Consider the following 16,329-nt stretch of genomic DNA (forward strand, 5'->3'; position numbering starts at 1 on the left):
ATCATGTTGTTTTTTCGAGTTATTTGCACCGATCGATGTTCACTGTATCAAGACGGAGTCTCTCTAACGATAGCGAGTGGCCGGACCACATATGGATGAGCACTACCGGTTCAAAGGTTAATATCCGGTTGGCGATCTGCCGATCGGCCACCAGATGGCGCTCTTGAACCGCTAGAGAGTTGAGAGGAGATCAGCAGTGTGTCTCAGGGCTCCGGAAAGGAAATATGATTTCGATGACAGATTTTTGAAATATTGACATCAAAGACGAGTTCCGGCGTCTTCGGCAGAATGAGCATGGCTAGGAATGACGAGTTCCGGCGTTTTCGGCGGTTAAAGTGTTAATCATCAAGGTAAGAGAGGATTTGTCATGATCAACTGAAGGCATATGCTATGGAATATGTGCTTGGGTTTTCAGAAAAAAAAGGCCAGCTATGTGACGCTAATCTCTAGTTAGCTTAAGTTTAAGTCTAGCTTCTGTAACACAAATGCAACTACTCTGATGCCATTGTTGTTTAATAATAGCTCCCAGTGTTTAATAAACACTTCTAGCCAGGACATATGTATCATGTTTTCCTTTTTTATCTGGGTTTGCATCAGTGGCGTAGTTTCAGTAAAAGGCAAGGTATGGCGAGGAGGGGGTGAAACCCCCTTGGTGGATTTATTTTGTCAAATCAGTTGTGCAATAGTCACTTTTGGTGAGTTGTTTCTGTACAATTCAGTTATATGACATTTAGGTATGACACAGGACTACACAAGCATTTTTAGTATAGAAATGTGTCAACAGACTAAAGCAGGGAACCACAATATTTTGCATACGAATTATGCAGAATGTAATATCATAACTGTCTATTATTTTTCTTGCAATTGAGCCAATTTTCCTTAGGTACGGTTTTGAGGTGTGTTCAACAGAATGTAGTATCAAAAACACATTCACAAAAAGTATGGGTTACTGAATGCTGAACTGCACTGTTATAATCACTAAGCCATTGTAAGACCTTACCTGTGTCCCTGTATCACTTGTCTCTGCTGCCCTTTGATAAAAAAAACATCCCCATGTCCATTTTTCCTTTTTTTTTGGCATATTTCAGTTAGTCACAGTAAAAGTCACCTAGTAAAAGTGAGATAATTGACAATATCAAAACATGCTAGGGCTGTACCGAATAGTTCGAAGCTTTGTTCATAATGTTGACATTCGAATTCTAAATCAACATAAAAAATTGCAATTATAAAAAATTAATTTCTTTTTTTTAATCTTTTTTTTGCCATACCTTGCCATACCAGAACGACGCCCCTGGTTTGCATGGGGATTAACACATTATGACATGTATGATCACTGTCTGCCACCAGTCTAAGCCTATGTTCACCTTCTTTGCAGGGCTATAACTTTTTTTTTTATTGCTAAATTGACATTACTATGGCCCATTCAACATCGATTATCTATCGTTCAGGATGTAGGAACGTTATACTTTTTCATTCATAGATTCATACGAAAATACCTCTTACCGTTCGCCGATGAGCCTGGAGGAAAAAGATCCCACTTATTTTCCGGTTTGTATAATCATAATAAACGCCCAAATCATATCGATTATTGCGTTATGGCAGCGATCGCTACACACGGACGTGTGTCTAGAGTCCCGCAACAATATGTGAGTGGCGGACACATTTGCCAGATGCACAGATCTATCTCCAGAGATCCATTTCCGGTTGCAACTCGCCGATCATCCACCAGGCGGCAGTATTGAAGCGTTGCAGAGTTGTGCAGGCTCCCACTGTATCAGACCAGGCTCCGTGAGGGAATAATGAATACCATGGCGAAAAAATGAAATATGATCTCAATAACGTCATACGCTGTGGAATGGCAGAATTAGCATGACCTTGAAACACGTTGTACGACGTTTTTGGCGCAGGATGTGTTAAGGGAGATGAGTCATCGGTTCAGGAGAAGACGCGTATCGCTTGTAAAGATGGTGACGTCTTCAGAATTGCGCACTCTGGGAGCTGGTATCAGAAAGTATCGTCTTCAGGCTGCCAGAATGCAGTTCCGTGTGGCAGAACGGTGGAAACAGTCAACTACTTTGCCTAAAACGACCGAAATCGTTTTAGTCTGGACACGGCCTCAGACTGTTCCAGTTTCACTCCACATATGGAAATGCGGTGTCTTCTCCTAGTAGTGCGTACACTAAGGACTTTTAAATGGACTTCTCCCCTCAGATTATAACCCCCCTCTATCAAAGAACAGTTCTTGAATGTTTCCTGGAAGTACATTACCTTTTGCTTTATACATTAATTGTGCCATTTTTTATTCCACAAGATCATTTAACTTGAATGTTTTTGACTTTAAAAATAATGTTTGTGTGATCACGATAACCTGCAATGCGAACTATCCTTATGGCTCTTTTTTAAGTATAAAAAGTGGTTGTAGTGTAGAATTATAAGTGTTTCCCCAGACTTCAGCGCAGTAATTTAAATATGGTAAAACTAGTGAACAGTAGAGAATGTAGTGATTTTTTATCCAGAATGTGCTTTACTTTACTCATGACAAATGCTTCTTGACAGTTTAGTTTGGACATGTGAGGTTTCCAGCAGATTATATAGTCTATTATTACACCTAGAAATACATTTTCATAATTTAATGCATCAATTACAAGAACCCTTTCATAGAATGGTTGAAAGGTAAGCGGGGCTAAAGCATGGTCCGGATTTAGTCAAAGAAACAAATTGATGGAACAACAGACTGGCCACTGGTGTGGTGCAGGGTTGATTAAGTAGGATACCATCGCTCAATAAGACCTTATGACCTTATGTGGTCATAAGAAGTTTAGAAAATGTGATTTATTTTTTTTATTATCAGAAAAACATTGTAGCTTTAAGAAAAAGTAAGAGAATGGCAGAAAACAACGGAAATAAAGGCAAACAGGCAACTAAACCAGTGAAAGAACATGGATGATAACAGATCCACTTCCTGACCTCAGGTTTGAAGGCATCGTCTGATTCGTCCTCCTGGCTGGGTGGGAATGGCTGTGATGCTCGGTCCTGCCCCTCCCTCCTCCTCCACTACAATCTCAATCAGAATATCTCCCTCCAACTGTCCATCCCTCCTTGTTGTGGTTCAGATGTTTGTTGTTGGTTTGTTATCTCAGCCATTCTATAACCCCCTAAGAGTTCTTTCTTTTCCATGATTGAGAATCCCCGACATAGTGTCGCTGTTCTTTGATGGTTTGTCCTCTTTAAAAGTTGCATTGTCTTTCTTAGATGTTCTGTTTTTCCTTCCCTCTCTCAGACCCTTCTTCGGGCAGATGATCAACAGTTGGCTCATCCCCAGAATCCAAAATGTGATATGAATTCTCCACTCCCTTGGACGCTTCTGTCCTGGTTCTGCTCTTGTTACGGTAGTTATTTCTTTCAGCCATTCTTTCAGCCATTCTTTGCTTCCCGACTCAGAATCTCTGGTGGCTCTTTTACAGCAGCTGTATCCTCATCCTCTGGTGGCTCTTTTACAGCAGCTGTATCCTCTTCCTCTGGTGGCTCTTTTACAGCAGCTGTATTTTCTTCCTCTGGTGGCTCTTTTACAGCAGCTGTATCCTCTTCCTCTGGTGGCTCTTTTACAGCAGCTGTATCCTCTTCCTCTGGTGGCTATTTTACAGCAGCTGTATTCTCTCCAACTGGTGCCTTTTCCACAATTTCTCTTTCTTGGAAGTCAAATCATCATCAATGGCCAATCCTCCAAATAATCTACAATCTGATATCCTCCTCTTCAGTTCTACGACTTTGAGTTCTAAAAATAACTTATTTTTTTTACCCGTTTTCTCCACTTTCCTTGATGTCCTTCCCCTTTCTCCCAGTCTCAGAATCTTTAACAGGGATGTCACTCTTCTTTCGTGGTTTCTCGTCTTTCTTTAGCTGTTCCATCTTCTTTTGCAGTCCAACCCTCTATCGTCATCCAGATGGTCACTCTTGCCCTCTTCATCAGCTGCACTGTCCCTGATCCTCTTGTTAAAGTCTGGTCTTCCTGGGATTCAGCAAGTTGTTTGTCAAGAGCCACCATCTTCTACTAAGCACCATCACCATCCTCTGCAAGGGTTACAGACGGCCTCTCTTTGGACACATCTTGACTCGATTCCATCTGTTTGGAGGATGGAGAAGATGAAGCCGATGAAGACGATGAAGATGATGATACGATGATGATCGGGGAGACCTGCTTCCAGCTCGGTTCGTCAAATAATAATGATGATGTTGATGATGATCCGATGCTGATCGGGGATGATTCCTTCCAGCTCTGTTTGTCAACGGAGGATGGAAATGAGCTCTCGTTCTTAATCTCTCGCCCGGACGACTGTTCCGGCACGGAGGGGGTCTTGGCAAACCTGCGACGATCAGAGGATGATGAGGCCTCATCACCCTCATCCCCAACCTCATCCAAAGTGAGAAACTCTTCCCAGTTTTCATCCTCGTTCAATGGGCAGGTGTCAGAGGGGAGGATACAGTTGTCTTTGAAATCATCTGTTGCTAATCCCATAACCTGGAAGATAGAAAATATTTTAATTAAATTAAGAAATGAACATCAACAACAGCAGAGTTGTAAAGGCAGCCGATAGGTGTTTTACGTGATATGGTGTCGATAAGGTGTTGTGGGCGTTACAGTGTTTATAATGTGTTTTGGCTGATGTTATGTACCATGAGCTTGATCACTCCTGTGTCACTGGGCATGCAGGTGAGGGCTGCTAATTAGCTAATTACTGCTGATTGGATACCTGCTGGCAGGTTAAAACCAGTCTCTGAGACACACATGCACTCTGACGGTGGCTAGAGGAGTGTGTGAAAACTAAGACTCGTCACGTTCTCCTATTCTTTTGTTCTTTAGTTAGTACCAGTAATTCATTGTTAAAGTAGTCTTTTGGGTTAAACACGGGTTTTGGTGTCGGTTTGCACATAGGTTGCGTCCCTTTGAGCCAGGGTCGTAACAGCTGATAGCATTTATACAGTGTTTTATGTGATAAAGGTGTTGATAAGGTGCTGTGGCTGATGTGTTTTGGGTGATAGTTATGCATTTTCTGTCCAACCCAGCTGAAACCGGTTGAAAAACAGTTGAACAAAACAAAAATTGTGGAAATGGTGCAAAATACATGCATGACGTCCCATTCATTTTAGGGCATTTCTTTCACAAGTTCTTATTTATTTCCAGTTCACGAGTCATGAACATGAAAATGGTTAATGGCTGCATTTATATAGCGCTTTACAATTTGTTCCTCACATTTTACCCATTCACTCACATCGATGGTGGAGGGAACCATGTAAGGTGCCGACCTGCTCATCGGGAGCAATTAGGGGGGTTCAGATAAATGTAGTGGAGTAAAAAGTACATTTCCTTTGAATTGTAGTGGAGTAAAAGTATAAAGTTCCCTAAAATGAAAATACTCACGTAAAGTACAAGTAGCTCAAAATTAAAAAGTAAAAAGTACTTAGTTACTTTCCACCACTGGGAATGAGCTTCCACACCACCCCAAGCCAACAGGATTACCCGACAAATCTGACAGTTCGGATGTGAAAGCACCCTTATTTTCTCAGTAAATTACAAAACTCTTGCAGGACTTATCCACATCTCCATACAAAATGTGACTCGACGTGACCAAACCCGATTTGATCCGGTGAGAAACAAGTGCCAGAAAAGGAACAATTGTCTTGCTCTTCAGAAAATCGAAAAAAATCGAAATCTGTTTTTTTTTACATCTTTGAAATGTCAATAATGTGTTCTCTTATTTGCAAACTTAAATACAACTTGTAAATGAGGTAATTATTGTTATATAGTTCGACAGTATTGTCTCTCAATACTGTGGAAAAACTACAGGTGAGGGGATTTACGTGTGGGTCTGTCAGCTTAACAGGTACTTAAGAGGTGTTGAAACACACACAGCCAAACGCTCTCCTTTCTTAGCAGGGAGAAGAACAATGTTTATACACTTTATCTTAATGTTATAAGTTATAGCAACGCAACAAACGCAGTGTCCTGTCCATATAAAAAAGATTAAAAAAAAACGCGAGTCCGCACGGGTGTATTGTCATTAAATTAAACAACATTAAAACACATTTAGAATGTCACGAATTTGATGAGCGAACGAATTTAATTCGAGTGAATTTATTGCAACCTAATGGTATAAGAAGTAAATTCATTCAATAGGGAAACTCAAAGAAAATAACAAACAAGTTATTATTATTATAGGACGCGTTGGTTGTTGTTGTAGACGAATGCGCGCTGGCAATTCATTTGATGACAAGACAAACGTCTTTCTGGGTCTGCATCCCCTTAACAATTGTGTGTATTGAGCTGTACTGTATTATTGCAACTTGGCTTGAATCCGCAGCAATAAGCCAGATAAACAAAATTGTATTAACGCGCCTCGTTAAATCCTCCGCCGTTTCCTCTCTCTCAGTGCTCCACTGTCCGGCTGGCTGCTCTGCCTGTCTGTCTGGCTACTCTGATCCAATCACATTCAGCGTTTCTCCCCCCCACCCACAGTCTGCGAATCAGAGCAGAGTAGGGCGGGTTTTCACGGAATGGAAAGTCTCTTTGCTTGTGAAGAGTGGCAGAAACCTTTCACTACCACACTACAGAAGGTTAACCCTTTCACTGCCACACTACAGAAGGTTAACTTGATTGATTGATTGAAAACTTTATTAACAGATTGCAGAATGGGTACAATACAGTACAGCTCAATACACACAATTGTTAAGGGGATGCAGACCAGAGAAAGACTTTCATCTTGTTTACATCAGGATCCCCCATTTTCAATTCATCATAGAAAATAATGTTATGAATGCCCGAAAACATTTGTGATGTCACAGTATGATGTCATAATCAAACATTCTAGAACATTTGTGTATCTATTCAACAATTCTCTCACAGCTACAGAAGGTTAACCCTTTCACTGCCACACTACAGAAGGTTAACCTTTAAATCTAAACATCTAAATGCTTATTGATGTAGCCTTTCCTTCAGCCAATACCTTGACCCCCAACATTACATGGCTTATGTGAGGCTTCCAACAAACCTTTCACTACCACACTACAGAAGGTTAACCCTTTCACTGCCACACTACAGAAGGTTAACTTGATTGATTGATTGAAAACTTTATTAACAGATTGCAGAATGGGTACAATACAGTACAGCTCAATACACACAATTGTTAAGGGGATGCAGACCAGAGAAAGACTTTCATCTTGTTTACATCAGGATCCCCCATTTTCAATTCATCATAGAAAATAATGTTATGAATGCCCGAAAACATTTGTGATGTCACAGTATGATGTCATAATCAAACATTCTAGAACATTTGTGTATCTATTCAACAATTCTCTCACAGCTACAGAAGGTTAACCCTTTCACTGCCACACTACAGAAGGTTAACCTTTAAATCTAAACATCTAAATGCTTATTGATGTAGCCTTTCCTTCAGCCAATACCTTGACCCCCAACATTACATGGCTTATGTGAGGCTTCCAACAAACCTTTCACTACCACACTACAGACGGTTAACCCTTTCACTACCACACTACAGAAGGTTAACCTTTCCTTATAATACATTTACATTTAGTAATTTAGCTTTTAGACTTACAAGGCAAATACTTCAACTGCCACAACAACTTGCCACAAGACAGAGTCATTGCCATAACAAAAGAGCCTGATGCAAGGTGTTAATGTCCCCAGAGAGAGGGGGGCCATGGAATACAATGCATTCTGGGTAGGGTTGTAGTTGATTAAATCACAGGTGTGAACCTCTCCACAAGTTCGAAGACCATTCATCTCTGAATGCGTTTACTGATATCTCCATGATTCATAGGATGTAGCTTGAAAAATATCCCACCAAAATGTTCAAGTGATGGCTTATTTTTAAGGTATGAATCTGTACTTTCACAATATGTAAAAAAAAAAAAAAAATTAAGATCCCTCAACATGACCCTGAAGTCCATACCTGGTCACAAATGTTCATGACTGTATTTCTGCGATGTAATGAATGAACAATCAATAAACACATTACTTTAACTGCTATGGCATTGTAAACCTGCTTTACTGTGGCTAGAGGTTGGAATTAGTAATTTGCCAATATGCCCTCTCCTCCTTTGCACCTGTCGATGCTCTCCAGGTGGCTAAGCTGGTCACCAAGGCCAAGGCCTCCACCTGCTCCCTTGACCCCTTACCCAGCCCTGGTCAAAGCTGGCCTACCTGCCGTCTGCCCTACCATCGTGGGAATAATTAATTCCTCCCTGGAATCGGGCAGGGTACCCTCCAGCTTCAAGACAGCATCAGTCACGCCCATCGTGAAGAAGCCTGGTCTGGACCCAGATGACCTTGGGAATTACCGGCCGATCTCCAACCTACCTTTCCTGAGCAAGATCCTGGAAAGAGCAGTGGCCGCCCAACTGCACCAACACCTGTCCAACCATGAGCTCTATGAACCCTTTCAATCTGGCTTCAGGAAACGGCACAGCACCGAGACTGCCCTCACCAAGGTCACCAACGACCTCCTCATTGCCTCCGACTCCGGTCACATCAGCCTCCTCATCCTCCTGGATCTATCTGCAGCCTTTGACACGGTCTCCCATTCCATTCTCCTCAACCGCCTCTCTGACCACCTGGGTGTTACTGGGACCACTCTCACCTGGTTCGAGTCCTACCTCACTGACAGAAAACAGTTAATCTCCATCTGCAACTCCACCTTCACCCCTGCCCCAGTCAACCAAGATGTGCCGCAGGGCTCCGTTCTTGGTCCACTCCTCTTCACAATCTACATGCTCCCCCTTGGTCACATCATCCGGAAACATGGTCTCAATTTCCAATCTTACGCTGATGACACTCAGCTCTACATCAGCACCTCACCTCACCCTCCACTCCTCTCCCCCCACAGCACCACATCAACTGTCTCCTTGACATCAAGGCCTGGATGTCATCCAATTTCCTGAAGCTAAATAGCAAGAAGACTGAGCTCATGGTTGTGGCCAAGCAGTCACTGCTCCGGAAGGTTGGAGATCTCCTCCTTGGAAGTGGATGGCTGCCTAATCCACCCTTCCCCAGAGGTTCGCAACCTGGGCGTCATACTGGACTCCACCATCTCCTTTCATTCCCACATAAAAACAATAACCAATCAGCTTTTTTCCATCTCAGGAACATTTCCTGACTCCGGCCATCTCTCCCCGACTCTGTAGCAGACTCTCATCCACGCTTTCGTCTCCTCCCGTCTTGACTACGCAAATGATGTCCTCATAGGGCTACCCAGTAATGCCCTGAACAGGCTACAATATGTGCAAAATTCTGCTGCCAGGGTTCTCACCCGCACCAAGTCCTGGCACCACATCACCCCCACCCTCATCCACCTCCACTGGCTTCCAGTCAAGTCCCGCATCAATTTCAAGATCCTCCTCATCACCTACAAAGCCCTTCACTCCCTTGCCCCCCGGTACCTAGTGGACCTCCTCCATCCCTACATCCCGCCCCGGAGGCTGCAGTCCTCTGACTCCGGTCTCCTCTCCATCCCCACCACCAACATGCGGACTGTTGGTCCCAGAGCCTTCTCTGTGGCCGCACCCACCCTCTGGAACTCACTCCCTCCAAACATCCGTAGTGCTACATCCCTGCACTCCTTCAAATCCCAACTCAAAACCCACCTTTTCACCAAATTTGTGAATGACCCCCTTTTTTTCTTTCGTTTTCTTTCTCTTTCCTTTTGATTATTATTTTGTTGTTACGCTGTTCCCTGTCCCCCTCCCTTAGCTGTTAAGCGCCTTGGGTCTCCTGAAAGGCGCTATATAAATTTAAGATATTATTATATAGGGAGGTGTAGTCTGATGTCGCTTTGAACCGCCAGTGAGGTCCACCCGTATAGGGATTTATCATTTGGAAAATGGATTATCGGCTATTGTAACAATTCTGCCTCATGAATATTGAAGTTTTCCATTTTTGCACAAAACGAGTTCCCTTCTATCACATACATTATTGTTTAACTCATTCTGCGCCGTTCACGCATATATACATGTTTGTCCTCCAATCGAATAATGCCAACCACGTATATATACGTTATTGAATCGTTATTTCTTTTATTCGCTATTTCCATTCATAAACATGCAGGCAGCTGTGTGTTATCACTGGGGATGGGTCTGAGATCGCAAAAGTCCAATACCGCCGCCTAACGCCCGCTATTGCACTCCATTTGAAACGATGTGGCTTGGTCTCTGGGCCAGCGTTTCCGTTAGCCGGTAATTACCGGTATTTGACCGGCAAAATCTGTTGAAGTCCGACATATTTAATCTCTCCGGTCTTAATGTCCGGTGAAAATAATTCCCTGAGTCTAAGCACAATTTGATTATTTGAATTGTATTAAAATAGGCTAAAATTAAATAGCCTATGCGATGAACGAAACAATCATTACATTTGTTTCATCGTTGCTTCTAATAATGACAACGACGTTGTCAGCGAGAGCTTAGTGCTGGGTGTGCAAACTTTTGTGAAGCTGCAGAGCCGGAGCAGCAGCAGCACAATGCAGTACTCCAGCAGTACTCCAATTCAGCCATTTTCAATTCAATGTTGGGTGGGGGGCGCTGCTGTGCGGTCCCCAGAAAAGAGCCAATAACAGCTGAATCTGCTGCTCTGCATCGACATACTCTCGCAAATAAGTCATTGGGAGGTGGAGAGAGAGAGTCGTCACGCAAACGCACGATAATGTTGCCGTCTCTCTCTGTCAAATTTCTCAGTTCTTCGCTTGATATAATTAATACAAATGTCCAATATAACGGAATTCGTTAGCTCATAAAAATGTGATTATAACAGACTTGTTTATTAATGTCGGGCGACTGCCCACAGACACCTATTTGATTTAAAGTCGGCAGCAGCACGAGTCTCGGGACTTATTTTATTTGGAATATAATGACTTTATACGCAAAAGTAGCCTAGTTTTAAGTAAAAATATTATAAATCTACATGCCTTGATGATGTCATTCTTTTGTTTTGTTGTCATTCTTTTGCCTATCAATTGTTTTTAAGCTCAATAAACTCTGACCGGAATTTCTCTCATTTGACCGGAGGCCGGCAACAATTCTTTCTAACGGAAACCCTGCTCTGGGCCGAGCTACGGTGTGCGGGCGGGGTCTAACGACTCGGGCAGGGCAAGCGGTTATAACGGATGCATTAACGAGGGTCACCCCCCCCCCCGTTCATGTTCAATGCTGGATTATGTTGGAAACACGATCGCGATCAGTACTTGGAATGGCGATCAGATAATTGGAATATTCTTTTTGCAGTACATCATAGACAAGGTAAGGGCTATATGTTATCAATCTTGCGCTGATCCGATAATTATTTCCCCGCGATCGGAGTGTGTGTCTAATGTACTGTGTAACGTATTCCGTTGGTGACGATCGAAGCATAGAAACCCCCCCCGCCCCCCCTGCCTTTCACGCATGCATGATGAAACATAATACCAATAATCTAGCGTTGATTTCAGATTGATTATTGATCCAGGCGAGGAATGGCACAATTTATAGTGAAATGCAGTAAACCGCTGTTTGGCGGCGTTTCCTGAGATTACACAGAATTACTCTAAAACTATACTCATATTCTCCACGGTATAAAACGGGAATGTATTGATGAAAAAAGTATCCGTTTCTTGCATCTTGACCGGAAGAAACTCAATGACAATCGACTATATCATTAGATCCATAGCTATAATATTTAATATAGTTTAAGCACTGCAAACACCGACATGTACCCCCATTTCATTACAGCACTGGCACACACAGCCATACGCCCACAGCGACCTCTGGCGTCCGATGAGTTAAGCATTTTTGGTTGAAATAAAATTCGGGGGGTTTTCTTTTATGATTAATTGCGAATATTTTCATGTTGAGCTATAGATTGTGGATGAATACGCACAGAAAGGTACACCATGCAAATGTTAATGCTTTATTTGTTTTAAACGAGACGATTTAGAAATGGTCAATGGGGAATTACATTGCATTTTCAAGATGGTGGACCGGCCGGAAACAGCAATAATGTAACCACTACACCTCCCTATTGGGTCGATATTAACAGTTTGTAATATCAAGCCCTGATATCGGTTGTCTTTGAAATCCCCAAAATAGCAACCATCTGCCATACTATTTCTCTAATCCGTTTACCATACGATTTCTGTAATTTACAGAAATGATAAACTTATGACCAACATAAGTTGGTCATAAGTTTCCCAGGCCTAGAAAATTTATTTTCAAATCACACAACTTTTGCAGGACTTTCATGATTCTGGAAACCCTATCAACATCATCATCATCATCAGATACAGGGGGGGACAGATACAACATGAGAAAACTCACCTGGTGGTAACTTAAACCCTTTACTCTCTTGGTTGCTGTCAAAAGAGTACAGAAATATATAGAGAGGGGGGAGACAGAAGGGGAGAGGAGATGAGAGAAATCTAAGATGAGAAGTGATACTCACACTATGGTGAAAGAACATCAATACCATTTTCACATTATGATTCTTACACACTAACTCTGGCAGTGTGGGAAGAAGGTTGGCAGGATAGTTAGGATGACTGCGGTCATGTTAAATAATATATGGAACTGTGAGAAATATTGATATATAAAACTTTTTTTATAGAACCTTTTATATAGACTTCCAGATATATAAAACTTTATTTCACAATTGTAAAACCACCAGAATATAGAGAAATCACATAACTCTCTGAGAGCGGGGGCAACATGACCCTCTTTCAGAGGCTGCAGCGGGCTGCATTTTAAAGCTAGTGAAGATAGTGGCATTTTGAGACAGGAGAATATATTTAATAAATAAATATATTAGCCATGTTATCTTATCGCGTTACCATTCTAGCTAACAAACAATGATATCCTCATTAAAACACGTGGCAGCACTAGTGCATAGAACTCTGCATCCCGACTGCCTTCTTCACATCTGAAATTACTTATCTGCGGCTTGGTGGCTGCACGTTAGCCTAGCTTAGCACAATGAATGGAAGCGGACAGTGCCGGTTAGCCTAGGCATTGTCCAACTAACACCTCTCCCGAAGGCTAACCGGCACTGTCCGCTTCCATTCATTGTGCTAAGCTAGGCTAACGTGCAGCCAGATAGCTTTCTACTGAACGCACAGAGAGGAAACTGGTATCCATCTTCTTGTCTCTCTCTGGAGAAGACGAGAAGCCAATTTCCCCAAGGAAATTAAGACACATTTGCATTACTTTTGCTGACGAGAGCCGACATCTTTCCAAAGTGTTCTCCACTAAGTTAGTCTGCATGTGGCAACGTTATGTACATGGTCAGAACGTAGGCTTGCATAATGTTACTTTTATAGGCTACAACAATGCAGTGAAGCGTAGAGAAATCAACACAGAAAAGGAAAGAGAGACTGATCATTGTGTTATTGGGGACACGTGCACGATAACAGCGCCTAGTTATCATGTTGGCTAAGAAACCACCAGAAAAAAACAATAATATCATGTTTTACATAATGTGTGTTTGAATGGCTTTATATCAAGATCAACCACCATGTTTTAATTAAGTTTTTAATGAGAATTTTCTATTTTGATTCTGGTTGTTGAAAAGTGTGAAATAAGGTTTTAGATTTTGCAGAGTAAAACAAGTATATTTTTTATATGCCAATTACACCATTTAAACTTCTCTAAAAGCCGGGAAACACTGTGTACTCAAAGACAAACTAATCTCTCACCTGGATGTCTGAAGCAAAAACTAATCTCTCACCTGGATGTCTGAAGCTAAAACTAATCTCTCACCTGGATGTCTGAAGCAAAAACGAATCTCTCACCTGGATGTCTGAAGCAAAAACTAATCTCTCACCTGGATGTGTGAAGCAAAAACCAATCTCTCACCTGGATGTCTGAAGCAAAAACCAATCTCTCACCTGGATGTCTGAAGCAAAAACCAATCTCTCACCTGGATGTCTGAAGCAAAAACGAATCTCTCACCTGGATGTCTGAAGCAAAAACGAATCCCTCACCTGGATGTCTGAAGCAAAAATGAATCTCTCACCTGGATGTCTTAAGCAAAAATGAATCTCTCACCTGGATGTCGTAAGCACGGATGTCTGGCTTTCGATGCAGTTGCCATAGTAGCCCCATTTGAAGTAGCCATGGTTTCTGCTTTGGATGACGCAGTGGAATGTCCAAAAGCTGTTTCCATATCAACTTTAGCTGGGGTTGTTGAATCTTTAGGTATGTCCTTGTGTGGGGCCACTGTAGCGGAGGTCTCCACCGATCGCTTAGTCTTGGGTTTCTTCACAATCTTAACAGTTGTTTTAGCCTTGGATGATGATCCTTTAACTGCCGTTTTTGCTGCCACTTTTACGACCTTCTTGCCCTGCTGTTGTGTCTTAGTCTGTTCGACTGCCTTGGCTTGCCTAATATGTAGCCCCGTTAATTGGGGTAATTTGGGTTTGATATCGGGAGTAGGTAACAGGGCCGGTCTCAGAGGTGGGAACATAGGCCTTCTATGGTCGGTTATAGGAATTCTGCGGATGGGACTGGTAGAGAAAGAAAATCGATCAATAAAGGCTATAGCATATTTCATGCAGAATTGCAATGCAATATGCCAAACAAATCTAAAGCAGGGCTGAACAAATCATAGAAATCCTATCGAAATCACAATATGGCTTAGTGCAATATTCAAACAGGAAGCGCAATACGAGTGTGATAAGAGGCTCTCTAGGAAAGTTATTGGTATACTTCAATGACCCACAGAGCTCAATTTAAAGAAACAAAACATTGATGAATATAATGTTGATTGACTTACTTTTCCTTCTTTGGCTTCTTACACGAGACATCCTGTGGACAAAACACACAACTTCATCAACTACACTGAACAATAAGGTCAAGCTGCATCACATACAACAGTCAGCAGCGTCTCCCAGTGGTTGTACAAAAGAATATCTTGCAGCCACTTGTGGCTATCGTAGCAGAGCAACCAGTAGCTATCCATTAGCTTTGATTGCTTGCCAATTGAAAATAATACATAAAAATAGGGAAACAATGTCCAGGCACGCACTCCAGGTTTTTCAAAATGTATTGGCAGCCTGTAATCATGACGTTTCGGTGTGAACACACCTTCTTCAGAATGGCTTGCATGAAGCATGAAGGGTAAGTGACCCTAGTATATACAAGTCAAACATTCGATTGTTTACTATTTTCATTTATCATTCTTTATATTTATAATTGAAATATGGCTTATATGAGTCATGAGTGTTTATGTTTAGAGTTTAAGATGTAGGCCTACTCTGTATAAAATATATATAACTATATATAGATATATCTCTGTGTTTTACTGTTTCTTTTTGATTTACACGCTTATTTTTGATTTACATAATTCTGAAAAGGTTGTGCTTGTAAGTGGTATTTTGTACTTTTTTGCAGATCTCTTGTGGGAATGTGTTGTCACTTCCTTTTTTATATTTAATTGTTTTATTATATTTTAAACATAACATCAAATTAGACACACAAGCATTAACAGTAAACATCCAATGAAATTACCATTTGAATCATTATAAATGTAGTTTACAAGATATATACCTAATACTTGCTATCTAATACCCTACATACCGGTACATATGCTCCTGCCCGCTCACCCCCCCCGGACCCCCACTTGGATAATCCATCCATTTTCATTAGTTTCTAACCAGGCACTACAATTCATATGCTAGCTTTTATTCTCTCCACCACTTCTAACCAGATTGCAATGTTGGTTTCACTGACACCTAAAATTCTTGCTGTAGAAATGTCTAGATAAATCACATCGAGATGGGTAAGAACCCATACCTTCCGGCACATTTTCAAGTCAAACATTCGATTGTTTACTATTTTCATTTATCATTCTTTATATTTATAATTGAAAGATGGCTTATATGGGTCATGAGTGTTTATGTTTAGAGTTTAAGATGTAGGCCTACTCTGTATAAAATATATATAACTATATATAGATATATCTCTTTGTGATTTACTGTTTCTTTTTGATTTACACGCTTCTTTTTGATTTACATAATTCTGAAAAGGTTGTGCTTGTAAGTGGTATTTTGTACTTTTTTGTTGCAGATCTCTTGCGGGAATGTGTTGTCACTTCCTATGTTGTCACTTCCTGTTTGACTTGTATATACTAGGGTCACTTACCCTTCATGCTTCATGCAAGCCATTCTGAAGAAGGTGTGTTCACACCAAAATGTCATGATTACAGGCTGCCAATAAATTTGGAAAAACCTGGAGTGCGTGCCTGGACATTTTTATGTATGATATCAGAGGTTACAGCACCCAGTGTCAAGTCTAGTGAGG

General features: G+C 41.5%; 1 protein-coding gene across 1 annotated transcript in view; it reads right to left on the minus strand.

The window, feature by feature from the left end:
* Positions 1-2,883: 2,883 nt before the first annotated feature.
* LOC311243151 (uncharacterized protein) overlaps positions 2,884-16,329 on the minus strand; it is a gene marked incomplete at its 5' end in the record, with an annotated part of 42,505 nt that continues 29,059 nt past the window's right edge. Inside the window, 4 exons of the mRNA XM_084332263.1 lie at positions 2,884-4,519; positions 12,355-12,389; positions 14,077-14,534; positions 14,804-14,835. Of these exons, the coding sequence (XP_084188389.1) occupies positions 4,052-4,519; positions 12,355-12,389; positions 14,077-14,534; positions 14,804-14,835 (993 nt within the window). The 3' untranslated portion in view covers positions 2,884-4,051. The remainder of the gene's footprint in view (positions 4,520-12,354; positions 12,390-14,076; positions 14,535-14,803; positions 14,836-16,329) is intronic.

This window comes from Notolepis coatsorum (genome assembly GCF_963971535.1).
Source record: "Notolepis coatsorum genome assembly, chromosome: 1".
NCBI classification, from domain to species: Eukaryota; Metazoa; Chordata; class Actinopteri; order Aulopiformes; family Paralepididae; genus Notolepis; species Notolepis coatsorum.